Genomic DNA, 16,007 nt, shown 5'->3' with positions numbered 1-16,007 from the left:
CCTCCCCCGCCCCCTCCCCCTCCCTCTCCTCCTGCCCCAACTTGTGTGCACATGTGCATGCTTTCTCAAAAATAAGTTTTTAAAGTCAAATTTTCAGGGTGTTAATTTTTATATATGATGCACATATATATGACATATACATGTGTCCTACATGTATATGTCATATATATGTATGAAATACATATACAAAGTATATATACCTGTGCACACATATATCCAAATATATACATGCATGATTTTTCCACATTCCCTTATTTTCCCCATTTCTAAGAATCAACAGAAATTTGTCCAGATGTCTTAGTTCCAAACTGACACATTTAGTGCTCTTTCTTGTTTTTTAGTTAGTTTCTTCTTGGTGAAACTACACTCTCCCTGGGGACTTGGGTCTCTAATGAAGGGCAGCACTGATTCCCAACTTGGGGAGCACCTCCGAAGTCTCCTTTTTCAGGAGACTTTAAAATTCAAATTCTTTTTGTCTCCATTCATCACTTGTTGAGTGTGAACTGTAGAGTTTAGTAATTTAAGTATTTTTAAAGGATTTTCTTAATGGATTTTGATTCTGTTTGAAGGCTCAAATATTGCAGAGACATAGTAACATGTTGATGATGGTCTAGATGAGTTTCACCTTGGTCTCTAGAATGAGCATAAAATGTAATATATGTTCAACAATTAGCTTCTGTTCTACTGGCTTAGAATAGAGTTCATTTGAGTCTCCTGAAGGGCTTGTTACAACATAGATAGTTGGATGGTAGCTAAATGGCATAGTGCCTAGGCAGCTAGCTCTGAGCTTCTTTCTCTTTGCAGAAACACCAAAACTAAGCAGGGATTGTTAGAACCAATTTTGTTAAACTTCTGGAAAATAATCAAAGGTTTAAAGCAAACTAAGTGAATTCTCAATCAAGAAAAAGATGCAACATTAGAGTGGTAGGAAAGCTTTGTGGCATTTCTTTTTACCCTTGCTTCATACTGGCTGTAGCTCAGTGGTAGTCTCAGTATTGGTCTGTATCCTCAGTGTGGGACAGTGATCCCTGGTCCTGGAGGGAGCAGAGGAGACCTTGTTTACAAATTATTTGGTATATCCATTCTGTCCGGGACTACCTGAAGGACTGGTAAAAGGCACTTGTCTAACTCAGAACTCTCCTGGGTCAGGAAAACAGCAGGTGTTGCCCGAAAGTATTGCAAATGTAACAAATAACTTGCAGCTGCCTGGGGAAAAGAGTGCAGTTGACACAAAATAGACCACAGAAAGAGAGAAGTCTTTGGGAAATCATGATATTCAACAGCACCTGTGCATAGAAAGTGCACATGCATGTCCAAAGCAAAAAATATATGTTCAGAAAGACTCAAGAAAAACTTTAAGTTTTGGGCTGATCTCCAGGATCAGTGCAAGCATGGCTAAGTATTAAAAGAGGAGCTCTCCAGTATGTTTTTCCCTCTGTCTTTCCCTCCCTCTTTCTCTTTCCCTCCCTTCCTCCATCTTCCCCACCCTTTCTCCATCTTTCTCTCTCTCTCCACCTTCACTCCTCTCCACGTCCCCCACCAGCATTCGAAGAAACCAGTCTAAAAACTGTCTATGGGGCAGCTGAGTGGCTCAGTCAGTTAAGTGTCCGGCTTCAGCTCAGGTCATGATCTCACAGTTCGTGGGTTCGAGCCCCACATCAGTCTCTGTGCTGACAGCTAGCTCAGAGCCTGGAGCCTGTTTTAGATTCTGTGTCTCCCTCTCTCTCTGACCCTCCCCTGATCGTGCTGTCTGTGTCTATCTCTAAAAAATAAATAAAAACATTAAAAACTCTCTAAACACAAGCTCAGGAACAGATTTCACTGACCAGGCAAGATAAGGAATATAGACTCTTTAAAAGTAATTGGTAAAGTCCTTTAATAAATGCACTTACTGCAACATTGAACAATAAAGCAAAACCCAAGAAACCTTGGGGAGGGGAGGGAATTCTATCTCAAGAGCTCAAGTCATTACAGATTCCAATGTCCAGTGTTTAAATAAAATCAAAAGGCAAATAAACAAGGTATTGCTATTCACAGGAATAAAATAGACGAAAACCATCCCTGTGCAAGCCTAGACATTGGACGTAGGAGATAAGATTTTAAAACCACTGTACTAAATGGGCTTAAGGAGACAAAGGAAAACATATATGAAGAACTAAGAGGAAAATTAGGTGGGTATAAATGAGTATATCCATGAAGGGACAGGAGTTAGAAAAGGGAGCCAGACAGATAGTCTACAGGTAAGTATGACTGAAATGAGAAATTGACTAGAAGAAAGATTTGAGCAGGCTGAAGAAAGAATCACTGGATTTGAAGATAAGACCAGTGAAATTAACCATTGTGAACTGCAGGAAGAAAAATGTGGATGCAGGGAGATGAACCGTTGGAAATCATTTACCACACATGTGCCCACTACACTGCCTCTACTTCCTTCATCACTCATAGTGTGGTCTCAAGTACAGGCCGGGCTGACCTTATGGGCGGTTGACCTGTGCCAGTCCCGTGGGGTGCAAAACTTAGAAGACCCTGTGATCAGCTTCATTCTCTGCTCTTGCTGTCTTGAACTTTGCAATAAATTTTGAACAAAGGGCTCTGCCAATTATGTAGTTGGTCCTGAATATAACTCAAATGGTTGTTTATTATTGATGGCACACTCTAGATTGTAAGCTTTACCAGAGTTAGAACTGGGTCTATGGTGTTCAACAAATGCTTAGAATAGTGCAAGGTATGTGGTTGGCACACAGCGTACTCTGAAGTACGAACAGAAGTAGTGTGACAGGTTTGTAAGTCTGTCATCTGACTGGCAGAGTGGCCAAGTTCTCTCTCATAAAGGTAATGCAGATTATATAAGAATATGTATTAAAAGCACCTGACATTTAGTGGTTTACAACACACATCCTGTCCCTTTCTTGGTTACATATTTAATACTCGTCATGTGCTTAACATTAACACTACATTGTAGAAGCACTTGGCACTTTTCCTGCCTTTGAGAGATTTCTGCTTCAGTTGGGAGTTTGTGATTTAGAGAGGGAGAGTGGTCAGCTTGCTGAGGGTGCTTCTTTGTGGCTGTCAGGAACCTTGTACTTAAGAGCCCAGCTACCTGATATAGGGAGAAAACATGAGTGTTCACAGACTCATTTTGCTGCAGAAGTGGATTATAGGTGGTGGAAGAGTACTGTCAATGATTGAATGCTTCCTGTGTTCTAGATCTTGTCTAGCCCTACATATATTCTCTCTGTTAATTACATTTTACCTGCAGAGCATCCTAATGAGGTAGTTATTATTCGAATTATATAGATGAGATAATGGGACTTGGGGGTTGAGCAACTTGTCAGCCGTACATAGTTTGTAAGTGAGAAATGGGATTTAAACTTAGGCTTTTTTTTTTTCCTTTCAGAGTTTATACTCATTCACTCAAACATTCATTCACTATCTATATTTTAGGGCCTTGCTTACCTCATACTAGTAACTATTAGATGGTGGACACATTTCACTTCACAGCATCCCATGGAAGAGACATACCTTGTTTTCTTTTTCTGGAGCTTCAGCCCAAAGGTACCAGTGAGAAGCACCAGAAAGGGTTTGTCAGTTCCACCTGCTCCTCTTTCTAGGGCGCAGTGTGATTATCCTTGTTGCCCAATAAGGTAGCCTCATCAAATGGCTTTTTCGAAGGAACCTTTCAAAACTCCTCTCCCCGTTAGAATTTTATCTGTCAGCCAGTGCTTCTGGCCATCATTTTGTGAGACGGCACGGGTAAGGGAAATATGTCAGGGTCTTTTTATAGAAATTATCTCGAACATCCAGTGCTGCAGAAATCTCCCTTTATGTAAAAGAGGCAGGTACTTCTTAAGTGAAAAGTTGGGGTATTTTCAGGCTTTTAATCTTGTAGAAGTTGCCTCGTGGATCCAAGAACCACGCCTGCTTTATTGCTTCAGAACTAAATATGCTTATGATATATTTTTAGGTTAAAATAGCATCATTCTGTTTTAAATATTAATGTGTTGCTTCATTGGTAAAGTAAAAGCAAAATCTCCTCCCTTGTCAAACCTAATTTCTGGGTACTGGTGGATCCTTATGGATAGGGCAATAAAAGTGCTCCTGCGGAAAGAGTAGGGGAGGAAATCACACTTGGTACACGGCACATGAGCCTTTAGCATTAGGTGATTTCCATCAGGGATCCAGAACACAGGATGGGGATTTCTTTCTTTCAAAATAGCATTCATCTGAGAAAATAGCTGATCAGTAGTGCCAGGCTTCTCTGAGTCTTTGAATGGTCAAAAATTTTTATTATAAAGATGGTTGACCACCACTCAATTTCCTTTTGATAAATTCTAAGCTGATTATGCTGTTATTTTTCAGAGGGTAAAGAAAGAACAAGTTTAGGTGACTCACAGTGGGCTACAGGATGCTTGAGTGGTTTGGGAGTTCTCACATAATTTCCATCCCAAAGCCATTCACTGAGGATAAGATGTGCTCTCTGTGTCTGTCTCGCTCTGTCCATTGAATTTGGGTCTCAGACCTTTCCCTTACCTGGACATCACTGTCTCCTTAACAGCTGAGCTGTCAGTGGGAAGTGAAATTGATTACAATTTTTTTAATGCCACAGCTGTTGTTTTTTATCTCAGCTGGCTCCCATAATTCCACAGATGGTAAACATATGTTTATAGGCACATAGGAAAAGGAACTATATTGGATTCCTCCCTCTTTAATTCATATTTTTCCTTTCATGCAGAAAGTCAAAGTCACAGAGCTGGGGAATCTTATATATTTGTAGATTAATATTTCTGAGCATTAAGACTTTGGAAACAGCAGGACAGCTAATGATATGCTAATGAGCTGACAGTTTTTATTGATCATAATGAAAGTCGACAAGTGTCTTTCTTGGCTCTTATGCAAGCTGGAATATTTTATTAACTGTCTTCAGGGCAGAAATACATAATTGGTTGCATTTTGACAATCCTCCTTGTGAGTTTCTCAAGTCTTACTTTTTGTCAGCCTGTTGCCAAAGCTTGGGTCCTTGCCAGTTTATAAACAGAACACATCTTCATCCATATATTTACATGCCCAGCAGGAACTCTCCCCACCCCTTTTCCCTTTCAAAGCAATTTGTTTCAGTGTTTTAGCATACAAAAAGAGAACCATTTTCTTCAATGTAAACAGAGATCTGCAGGGAAATAAGAGCTTTAAAAAAGAATTAGCATTTGTTTGGTGGCAAAGCTGCTTATATTTGTATCAGAAAGCTCTGAATGTTAGAAGGGCTTGCCTAATCTTAGTTATTCCATACCTAAGAGGGTTCTAATGGTATAATTTTTTCTAATCTTTATTGCATCTTCTTAGATTTCATACTGTGAAATGAGAAATTTTCTTGGAACAATGAAAGTAATGGGCATCAGTTTCTGAAACAAAAACTCATAATGTACATCCTACCTGGTGCAAATTTATTTTTCAGTGCTTGGTGAGCTGAGTGCAGGAGGTAGAGGGTGGCAACAGGTGGATTCAACAAAGGAAAAAAGATTACCCATTTTTCCTCCTTCCGTCAGTACTAATAGTGAACGTTTATTAATTTGAGCTATGCACCTTAGGGATTTATTTAGAATCTCAGCTTGGCTGAAGTGTAGCATTGCACGAACGATGAAAAAGTGGATTGTTGAGCAAATTAATAGTGTGAATAAGATTGCAGGGGAGGATATTAGGCTACCTAAAAGGATCTTTGTTTGCCAGCACTGAAAAATTATTTCAGCAAACTGTTATATCTAATGTAAATAATTTATGTGCGGTTGATTAAGTATCCATTAAAGCAATTAAGATAGAACCTCGTTTTGATAACAAGACCTTGTTGCAGCAACATATTGTTAGCTCATGTAACTACGAGGCTTTCTCAGATGATCTGTTTTCTCTTTAAACCATGTTGGAGTGGTTTAGCACTGCTTTTGGAGTTAGTAGACCTGTAGTTAATGGCCAAGGATTAAGGTGTCCTTCAGAAAGGCTATTTCGTGTCAAAGCCTTAGGTTTTTCATAGGTCAAATGACCAGGTATCAGGCCCGGGATCAGGAGTCCTCATTGGGTGTATCAAAGTCACCTCAGAAGCTTTTTCAAAATTTATGTGATGTTCTCCCCAATTTCTAAAACTCTAATATGCATCCCCAATTGTTTATGTTCTCTCTCTCAAAAATAAATAATAAATAGGGAAGGGGCCGAGAGAGAGAGAGAGAGAGACACAGACAGAGGATCTGGCAGGATCTTTGCTGACAGCAGAGAGCCATATGTGGGGCTCGAACTCCCAAACTGTGAGATCATGACCTGAGCTGAAGTCAGATGCTTAACTGAACCACCTAGGCACCCTTGTACCCTTCATTTAAAAACTGATATCCTACAAGGTCTTACAGCTGTACCAGCTCTGAAAATATTGCTCAATATCATATAATTAACAGTTTTTAGGAATTTGATGCTTTAAAAGTATTTATTGTGCCTGCTATATGAAATATACTGTAACAGGGAGTACAAGGGTCATGGAGATGAAAATAGGATTTTGCTTTCATAGTGTCTGTAATCTAATAACTCTGTTGGTTGCTATTTAATTCCAAATCACTGAGGTATTATTCATATATTAGGATTTGGATGCTATTTTCACCCTGTAATCTTTTAATGAGTAAACCCTCTTGCTGTTACCCTCCCCCCCAAAAGAAAACCTACAAATGATTGATAAAAGAGCAGGGTTTTTCAGTGGGGCCTTTTGACTTTTCATCAGAATCATCTTGGATAGCTTTTAACAACGAAGATTCCTAGGCTCACTCCAACTCTACTGAGACAGAATTTCCGGGCTACCCCAGGAGTTGGAATGTTAAACTCAAGGTTATTACTCAAATTCAAGGTGTTTACTCAAGGTGATTATTAAGAAACTCAAAGTTTGAGAAACATTGCCATGACAGATGTGAAACAACATTGGTCTGAAAAAATGAGATCAAGTGAGGTCAGCTAATATATGCCCTACTAGAGTTGCATTTTTTTCCAATAAAGTGTAGATACATTTAAAATTAAATAAGAACGAATAGAATATCTGCTTATTCTTTTTTCATCTTTGGAAGAAGTTGCAGCACTTAAAGGCACATCATCATCTATAGAAATCCTCACAGAGGACTTTTCTGTAAGAGATAAAACTGAAGTTCTCTATAGGCTTATACTTTATGAAACTCCTCTCAACCTCTACAGAAAACTCCATGCTTAGCAAATGCTGCTTTTATTGACAAATGTCCAAGTGCAGAAGAGTTCATATGGCAACTCAATGCCCAAGAGCTCTGGTTCTTGTTCTGGGGAAGGTGCTAGAGTGTACACACACACACACACACACACACACACACACACACACACGCACACGCACTTCTTTGGGTTACAGTTGGGATTTCTATAGTGTATTGTCATCCTTATGTTAGTCTAGCATGGAATTACATCCATTCAAGAAAATTACATTTCCATCTTTATTTATTTGGCAAGAACAAATATTCATGCCAGTATGTGGGCTGACCCTCATGACCTTTCCTTAGAAAAAAAATACCAAGTGCTTTGAGTCTTGGTTTTAATAGCCATTGAGAAGTTGTCAGCTCTTATTTTTGTTTGTGTTCAAGTCAACACCACTGACCTTGACCTAATGATCTGTGTAACACCCCTGTGCGGTTCAGGTTAAAAGTAGAAAGGCAGAAGTGATGATGGAGGCAGGTGGAAGGAGGTGTCGGAGAGACAATTTGTAATTTACAATGTAACTAAAGTCAGTAGTCACTTTAAAACAATAGGAAAAGGAAAACTGATGTGTGTTCTAAGTTACGTTGCTACAGAGTGGGTAGAGGGATATCCTTTTCAAATGGATTTCCCGTTAATTTTTAGAAAGGTGATTAATACTGTGACAACCGTGCTCCAGGTGTCTCTGTGTCACTTTTATGAGTGATAAGCCTTTTCTGATGAATAGGTAATAGATGGACCTGATCCTTCCCGGTACTTGTGTTTTCTTCACTTCTATATCTCTGAGGGTGGTCAACTGTCCCCTTGTGCCTGGGAGTCTATTTTAGCACTGGAAGTCTTGTGTCCTGGGAGACCCTAAATTCTGAGCATACCTGGATAGTTCGCTATTCTGAATTCATTGATATTCAACCTATTCAAATCAAACAGATGTCTAATGTGTCACTACACTCTCTATAATGGTCTTTGATGGGAATTTATAGCTTTTCTTCTTTTTCTGTTTAACTTGAAAGGTAGTGAAAGAATAGAAACCTAAATTGTAACAGTTACAGTTTGGATGCCTATTTCACTGACTGAGAACTTGAATGTTGGAAGGATCTTTAGTTTTTGTGTCCAGGCTTCCCCCTGAACTCCCTCCAGATGAAGCAACTGAAACTCAGAGAAGGTGTTGACTTATTGTTTCAAGTTTACTCAGCTCGAGATGTATCCAGAATTTGAGTCCAGGTCTCCTGACTTCCAATCCCATGCTTTTCTCCTATTTTTCAAATGTGCTTGAAAGGTGTCCTGGGTACTCAGAGTCATTAGCTCGCTTTGAGAAACTGAGCAGCTTTGTGCCAGGAAGAAGCTTATTGACTTCCATGGTACTCCATCAATTGCTGTCTGGAATCCCTTTGCCAGGGACTATGAATTCATATTGAGGACCCGGCACTAACCACCAGGTGGTTGTCTCCTCTTATAATCACAAATACTCCATTATCCTCGAAGAGGAAGAGGTTAATAAATGCATCCAATTCAGAGGAAGAGGTCCTATGATCCTGTTATTTTTGTTAATATTTCCAATTCATATTTTACCTTGAAATAGTATGCAGAAAACCACATTTGCTAATTACTTTCTGTTTAGAAGATTAACAGATAAATGTTAACCCCTGTCTGAAAGACTTACACCATGATCTTTGGCCTTTATTTTATTTACAGATTAATCTCGGCATTCTGAACTGGGTTCCACATCTTCCATCTGTTCTGTAATATCTCTTCCAACAAATCAGGAAAAAAAATACCTAAAACCAGAATCTTGATGTTCAGCTTAAAATATCCAAAGGCCAAATCAATATTTACATTGTAAGATGGCAACCCCAATGACGTTCTTAAATCAGGGCTGTTCCTCTAAGTTACACAGTAAAAGGCCACCTTTTACTCACAGTGAGATGTTGAGTAAGTTTTAAGACTCACCAAGAAAAAAAATCATAGTATTTAATTAGCAGAGAACAAATATTGTTAAGCAATTCTCTCCAGGTCTAATTTTCTTTCCTTGATTAGGTAAATCAATAAAAAAATTTTAGTCTGGTATATTTCTATGGTTTCTTCATTGCTGCTTAAAAAATCCTCCACATCAGCAAAATTTTATGTTCCAGAATGACTAAGGTGTTGGAGGACTTTTTATTGCATCAGTGCCATTTTGGTTCACTAGGTTTTTTTTTTTTTTTAATGTTTTATTTATTTTGATAGAGTAAGTGGGGAAGGCGCAGAGAGAGAATCCCAAACAGGCCCGGTGTTGTCAGTGCAGAGCCCACCCTGAGGCTGGATCCCATGAACCATGAGATCATGACTTGAACCAAAATCAAGAGATGGATGCTTAACTGACTGGGCCACCCAGGTGCCCTGGTCCGGTAGTTTAAGAACATTCACCGCTAGATCCTTAGTGTTGCAATGTCATTAGCAATAACCCATGGCAACTAATGACCGCATTCTCAAGATGAATATACTTTTCAAGATGTCTGGAAGAGGATGGTTTGGATTAGTAGTTCATTGTGGACTTGCACAGACTTACCTTTTGAATAAGGATACCAGTGTTGTAAAAAGAAATCATGTGCCCTGCAGAGAGAATGTGACGGCACAGTGGCCCTTCCAACTGGTAACTATAATCTTGATCACCACCTCTCTCTTCTGTTATCAAGGGAATCATCCAAGATGGGAAAATCATCTTTATGCCAAATGGATACATAACTCAATGTCCGAACCTGAATCGCAGTAAGTAGCAACTTGAAGCATTTATGAATTTTTAATATTATATAACTTACTGATAATAAACAAGTCACACAAAGTATAAAAAATGTTGACTTCTGAGGTAGTGGGAATAGGGAGGTAAGTTATTATCTATATGATATACTTCTGTGTCTTTGAAGTTTTAAAAAAGCATATGTATGGAGTACTACATGGCAATGAGAAAGAATGACATGGCCATTTGTAGGAAAGTGGTTGGACCTCGAGGATGTCATGCTAAGCGAAATAAGTCAGGCGGAGAAGGACAGATACCATATGTTTGCACTCATAGGTCTAACAGGAAAACAGGAGAAACCTAATGAAGGACCAGGGGGAGGGGAAGAGGGAAAGAGAGTTGGGGAGAGAGAGGGATGCAAAACTTGAGACACTATTGAATGCTGAAAATGAACTGAAGGTTGGAGGGAAAGGGGGAGGGGGAAAGAGGTGGTGGTGATGGAGGAGGGCACTTGTGGGGAAGAGCACTGGGTGTTGTATGGAAATCAATTTGACAATAAAATATTAAAAAATAAAAAAATAAAGCATATGTATTGATACAGTTAACCATTTGAAGGTAAGAAAAAGACTACATTAGCAGTTTGGGTTCTGTAGATTGATAAAGGGAGATGGGCTTAATATGATTGTATGTAACAGTGATTTAAATAGCTTGCCTCAGATGTGAGTTTACTTTCTCCACTTTTATAACAATTCACATTTTTTTCAGTCATGTCTCAATAAAAACTAGGGCTTAATTTTAATTTAAGAATGTCCCATTACCTTTTCAGCTAACATTTTTTTTTCCTATTCCTTTCTTTACTCTTGGTAATAAAAGGAAAAGACATAGACCTGAAATCCTGGGTAATTTCATTCCACTTGCAATGTCATACTTAACCAGAAAAGCAAAAAGCCTAGGACATAGCCAAGCAACTACTGTTATAAAAATTTTCTTTATTGCATTAGCACTGTATCAACATTTCTTATATTTTCTCTATTGAGCTTGTCCAACCTGCAGTGATTTCTTAAGCCTGGTGCAAGGAATAATGGATTTGCAAGAGCTTTTGGCCAAGATGACTGCAAAAGTAGGTATCTAAATTTCACTTATGATGTTTCATTTCTTTCTCCATCCTATCTGGAATTTCAGTGATATGCTATAATGGAAACATTTTTAGCCTTGGCATCTGCAATATGTTACTGTGAAAATGGTTTATTCTTACTTGAAATAGGGCTACCTATAGTAAACATAACCGTTTCCCTCTCTGATACTATTAGGGTGTATCAAGATGTTTACTTGAAGAATGTTTGGAAGAAACAGGCCATATGTATCACTGTAGATTCCCCGGGGGAGGAAAAGGAATTTGCCCACTGGTCATTAAACTAGTAACACTGGGAGGTGATGTATGGTCAGAGGCCCTGCTGCTCATAAGCTAATCCATTTTGGATGTAAGAATGATAGCCACTAATCAGAAGGGGCAAAATAGCCATTGTTAGGAACAGATTGTCACAAGAAGGCATTGTATCACGTTTCTAAGGTGTGATTCATTTCAGGAATGGTCCAGAGTTAAATAATGGAGGAGCAGAGTTTGCCTTTTAACACATTCAGTTTTATAACTGTGAATGTTTGGAATGGATCACCCACTTAGCAATCATCCTTCAAGCGTCTGTTATTTGCCAGGTACTGTGTCAGGCACAAAGGAGGCAGTAATGAATAAGGCATTGTTTCTACCCCAGAAGCTGTTCATATTGAGTGGCAGAGACAAAAATGTAAATAATTATGGGCTTTAATATATAAAGTTTAGATTCATAATGGAAAGCTCTGAGCCCTGTGGAGAAAGGCACTGAATAAATAGAAAATGTGGCTAATGCGGTTGTTGTGATACCCATCAGTTGCGGACATGAGTCCTGGCCTAGGGCGAAGAAAGAATTAGATTGGGCTTAAGAGACATGATTATGCTCTGCAAAAGGAAGAATTATAATAACAGTGAAAATGATACATGAATCCTGTTCCACCAGTGGCTATGCCTGCTCCCAGCCAACAACCATGGCACAGGGGGAAAAATCTGGTGGATAGGTAAGTGGGAGGTAGGGCTGTGTTTTGACCCATTGGCTGTGCCGCTGAAGATAATAAGGTTTCTTTTTCGAACTAGGTTTTTGGGTAAGTCTCTTGTGTCTGGAAAGGGGAGACAGAACACTTTTGTAAGAGAGCCTGAGACTTGGGAGCTGAAGCATGAACTTTTCACTGCAGAGTACAGTGGAAGTGTGAACTGCAGACAGTGAATTGCCTTACAAGCTTGTGGCATCCAGAGACTCGTGGTTTATACCGTCTGGAGTGGCTTGATCTCCATAGCGTGATTTATATTTTAGCTTGCTACCAGATACCTGGAACAGGAAATATGCCACTCAGTCTCAGGTGATTGTGGTTTCCCAGCTTCAAGGGTGCGCCTTTCTTTCTTGTTCTTTCCTTTTGCAGGGAACGTCCCGTTTCTTTTTAGCCATATATTATCTAGGTGCCACATTGAGCTCTGACCTCCAAACAGCATTATGTAAAATGGGCATTTTTGAGGCTGAAGATATCTAATTGTGGGCAACTGCAAGCAGAAAGTGGTTTCACTCACTTTCTAAACCCCGCCTCTGGCACTTTGGAAGATTTATACGTCTATTTATTCCAAACCGTGAATAGAATTATAATTAGAAAACTGAGGACTTCCATTTTCACTGCAGAATTTTGGAATGTATAATAATCTATAAGAGGAGAGTTGGTAAACTTAGTCTGTAAATGGTTAGCTAGTTAATTTTAGGCTTTGCAGGCCAAGAGGCAAAATAGAAAATATTATATCTATACTTATTTAATCACTTAAAATATAGCCATTGGAAAATGTAAAAATCATTTTTAGCTCATAGGTCATATGAAAAGGAGAAGTGGGCCAGATATAGTTCATGTACTCGAATGTGTCAACCCCCGATTTGGAAGAAGCTGGAAAGTCAGTCATATTAGGTAATATTTATTGAGTATTTGCTATGTGTTAGTTATAATGCTTAAATATTTTATATTCCCTGTCACTTGAATCCTCACAACAGTCCTGTGAGTTGAGGTTGACTCATTAGCTCACTTCCCAGATGAGAAGACTGAGTTCCGGGAATGTTCTGTGAGTTTCCCCAAGACAGTGGATGGCAGAGCTGGGATTCAAACTTAAATTTTGAAAGCTGCCTCAGAACTGATGCAGTTGGAGAAGGGAGGACTGGAAAGAGAAGCAAGATAGAAAGAAGGAATGACTCCAGTGGAGAGGGGGGTTTTGGGGATGGAGAGACCAGTGAGGACAGTGGGCCCGTGGAGGAGAGGAGTGCGTGTCAGATGGTAACTTGGCAGTGAAACATGTGCTTGGAGTGCCTTTTGGAGGGGGAAGGGTGGGGCAAGAACAAAGCCCCTTAACTCACTCTTTTGGTTGTAGTTGATTGTTTTCCTTGCAAGTCTGTGAAGTTTTGAGTCGTGGGTTTTCGTGGTGTGTGCCAGGAACCATTCCAGGGCCACCTTACATTACATGATTTCCTTAAAGGTTTTCGGATCATAGAGGCTGCTCAGAATCACACTGCAAACCTAGGATGGACCAGGTGAATTTTCATCAAATAATTCTTGAAGAATTCTAATGGAAGACTTTTCCCTCTTGCCTGTGCCAAGGTCTGAACAGGAAGGTCTTTCTGTGCCTCGTGCAAGCCTGGTCTCCTTTTTATTTACTCTTAAGCTGAGGATACAGGCCTTCGGGATCACATCTTCATGTAGGAGTTTCCTTTAAGACATCCCAGCACTGGCAGGCGCTGTTCTGTAATTCCTCTCCCCTGCATCCTGTGCAGCCATCAAGGTGGGAGCTTGGGGCCTCATTGACCTTTCTCCAGTTGCTGTTCCCCCATAAATAAAATGGTGACAATTATTTCTGATTTTGTTAAAGATCCCATGAGTCTAGGCAAGTGAGATTTGAAGGCCTGGTTTTGTGTATTACACACAATAGGCATTCAGTAAGTGTAGCTGTTGATTTTGTTTTGTTAAACCCAGAAAGAGGCAGCCATGAGGGGAAGATGGTCCCTAAGAAATTATACACCTTGCTCAGTGGCTTAGCGTCACAAAGCCTGGCAAAAGCCAAAAGTTGCTGTCAGGGTCCTGGTCTAGAGATAGATGCCAGGAGGTCTTAAAAAGCAGCAGAACATCCTTACATTTGTGTCCTAGTGGAAGCCATGGAATCCTACCAGAGAGCAAGCTCAGTGCACAAGCAGGACAGGAGCTGGTAGCTGTAATCACAGTAAACAGATGCAGACACTAGATCAGCCCTATGGTCTGCCCCAGAGGACTTGCTGTTTCTTTTCTCTTTTCTAGGACCAGGGCAGTGCTTTAGAATGACTGCATCCTTGCTGAATATGGGCCATATCATGGGAGCATCTTCTATGTGCTTCCAGGGGACAGGTCAGGGTATACAAGATCCCTCTTGAAAAATCCTGGCATTCTGGCAAAACTAACCATTTTCAAGGTAGAGAAAGTGCAGGGAAGCTGTCTTGTGCCATTTTCCCTAAGCTATTCATGAGAGACTATACAGTCCCTGGCTTCCTCTGGAGCTGCCCCATTGCTGGACCAGGTATATTGTGATAGGGTGAGGACCTGGCTTGCTTTTGCATCCCACCTGTACTGGACTCACCTTCAGCCTACAAGCTCAGGAAGAAGAGATGCTGGAGACAGGGAATTTCTTGATTACTTCTATTTAAATCTTTGACAAATCTATGTATGCAAATCAAGCAGCACTTGGGTATTTCAGCTTGTAGCATATTTAATTTTGAGACTTTGTTTTGAGGAGCTCAATACTGATTTTTTTTTCTAGTGAAACTTAAAGGTCTAACACAATAAAATATTTTTTCTTTTCCACATAGCAAATGCCTAATAAATAGTATTTCGAAGAAACAAAAATCTCCATAATGTACTCAGATCCATTCACTGACCTGTTATGTGAAAAAGGTCTCTGCTGTCTGCTGCGAATGTGTAGAGTTAAGAATAAATGATTCTGTCCATGGTTGCTTAGATAAATGCATGAGCATAGGTAAGACTGAATAGAGATGTAGGTTTGCTACTGGATCCATTTTGGATCTGTAGGCATTTTTGGAGAAAATGGCAGGTAGTGTAGAGATAGCCCTTGAAAATGAATTTGTGTAAATTCAGCATGCTAATACCAGTGACAGAAATTGTAATTCATTTTTTGATTCAGAGTTGTTTTTCTCCTTTATTGTTCCAGTATTTATCGGGGTGGGGGAAGGAAGATAAAGTTATATATGAAATGCCTTTGAAAAATTAGTTTTTTACCTTAATATGTCTTAGCTTTTAGTGTCTATCTCCTTCATTCTTCTTATTACAGAGATTATGGCTTTTCAGTGTTGTCAGAAAAGTCTAAGTATATTAAAAAAGCAAAAACACAGTTCATGAGGGAAACATCCACCCTGAGAATAGTTTCCATTATATTAAAACTGAGGTTTTCTTGGTCCTGAGTTTTGTAGGTGAGCATAGCTAAGTTTTGCTGGACAGTATGGGAAATTGCTAATACTGCCTTTTGGCAAATTCCTGGGTGTTTGGGAAATGGGCAGTCATAGAATTGCCTTTTGGGTTATATAGTCTTTGAAAAGTTTCTTGGAGTGATACAGGCACTAGATTGTTCGAGATTTTTTGGAGTGAGGCTCATTTCTTCTCACATATAACTCATTCTCAGCCACTTTTAGTAGGGATGCAGGTCTAGTTGAACTCTTGTTCATCCCAGAGTTACCCATCAATCACTGCCTTTTGTAGGAACTATGGGGGCTATAGAAATGAAGTAAAGGTTATGTGTGATAAGTCACCATTCATTATTATCTTTTACCTATATGTCGTTTTACTCACTTGACCTCACCTTCTTAAAAAACCCTAAGAAGTGTATTTATTGTGTTACATAAGGAATTCCCAAAGAGCTTAATTATGATTCTAGAAACTCTAATTAGGCTATAGATTTAAATATCTG

The 16,007-nt window shown here is 39.5% G+C and overlaps 1 protein-coding gene across 3 annotated transcripts in view; it reads left to right on the top strand.

The window, feature by feature from the left end:
- NELL1 (neural EGFL like 1) overlaps positions 1 to 16,007 on the top strand; it is an 890,650-nt gene that overhangs the window by 185,032 nt on the left and 689,611 nt on the right. For all 3 annotated transcript variants that reach the window (XM_029914487.1, XM_029914488.1, XM_029914486.1), the window contains exons 6-7: positions 9,906 to 9,978; positions 10,984 to 11,066. In XM_029914487.1, coding sequence (XP_029770347.1) covers positions 9,906 to 9,978; positions 10,984 to 11,066 — 156 coding nt within the window. The remainder of the gene's footprint in view (positions 1 to 9,905; positions 9,979 to 10,983; positions 11,067 to 16,007) is intronic.

The sequence above is a fragment of the Suricata suricatta genome, chromosome 11 (genome assembly GCF_006229205.1).
Source record: "Suricata suricatta isolate VVHF042 chromosome 11, meerkat_22Aug2017_6uvM2_HiC, whole genome shotgun sequence".
NCBI lineage: Eukaryota > Metazoa > Chordata > Mammalia > Carnivora > Herpestidae > Suricata > Suricata suricatta.
The sequence above is the reverse complement of the archived record's forward strand: the minus strand, read 5'-3'. Positions and strand labels throughout refer to the sequence as shown.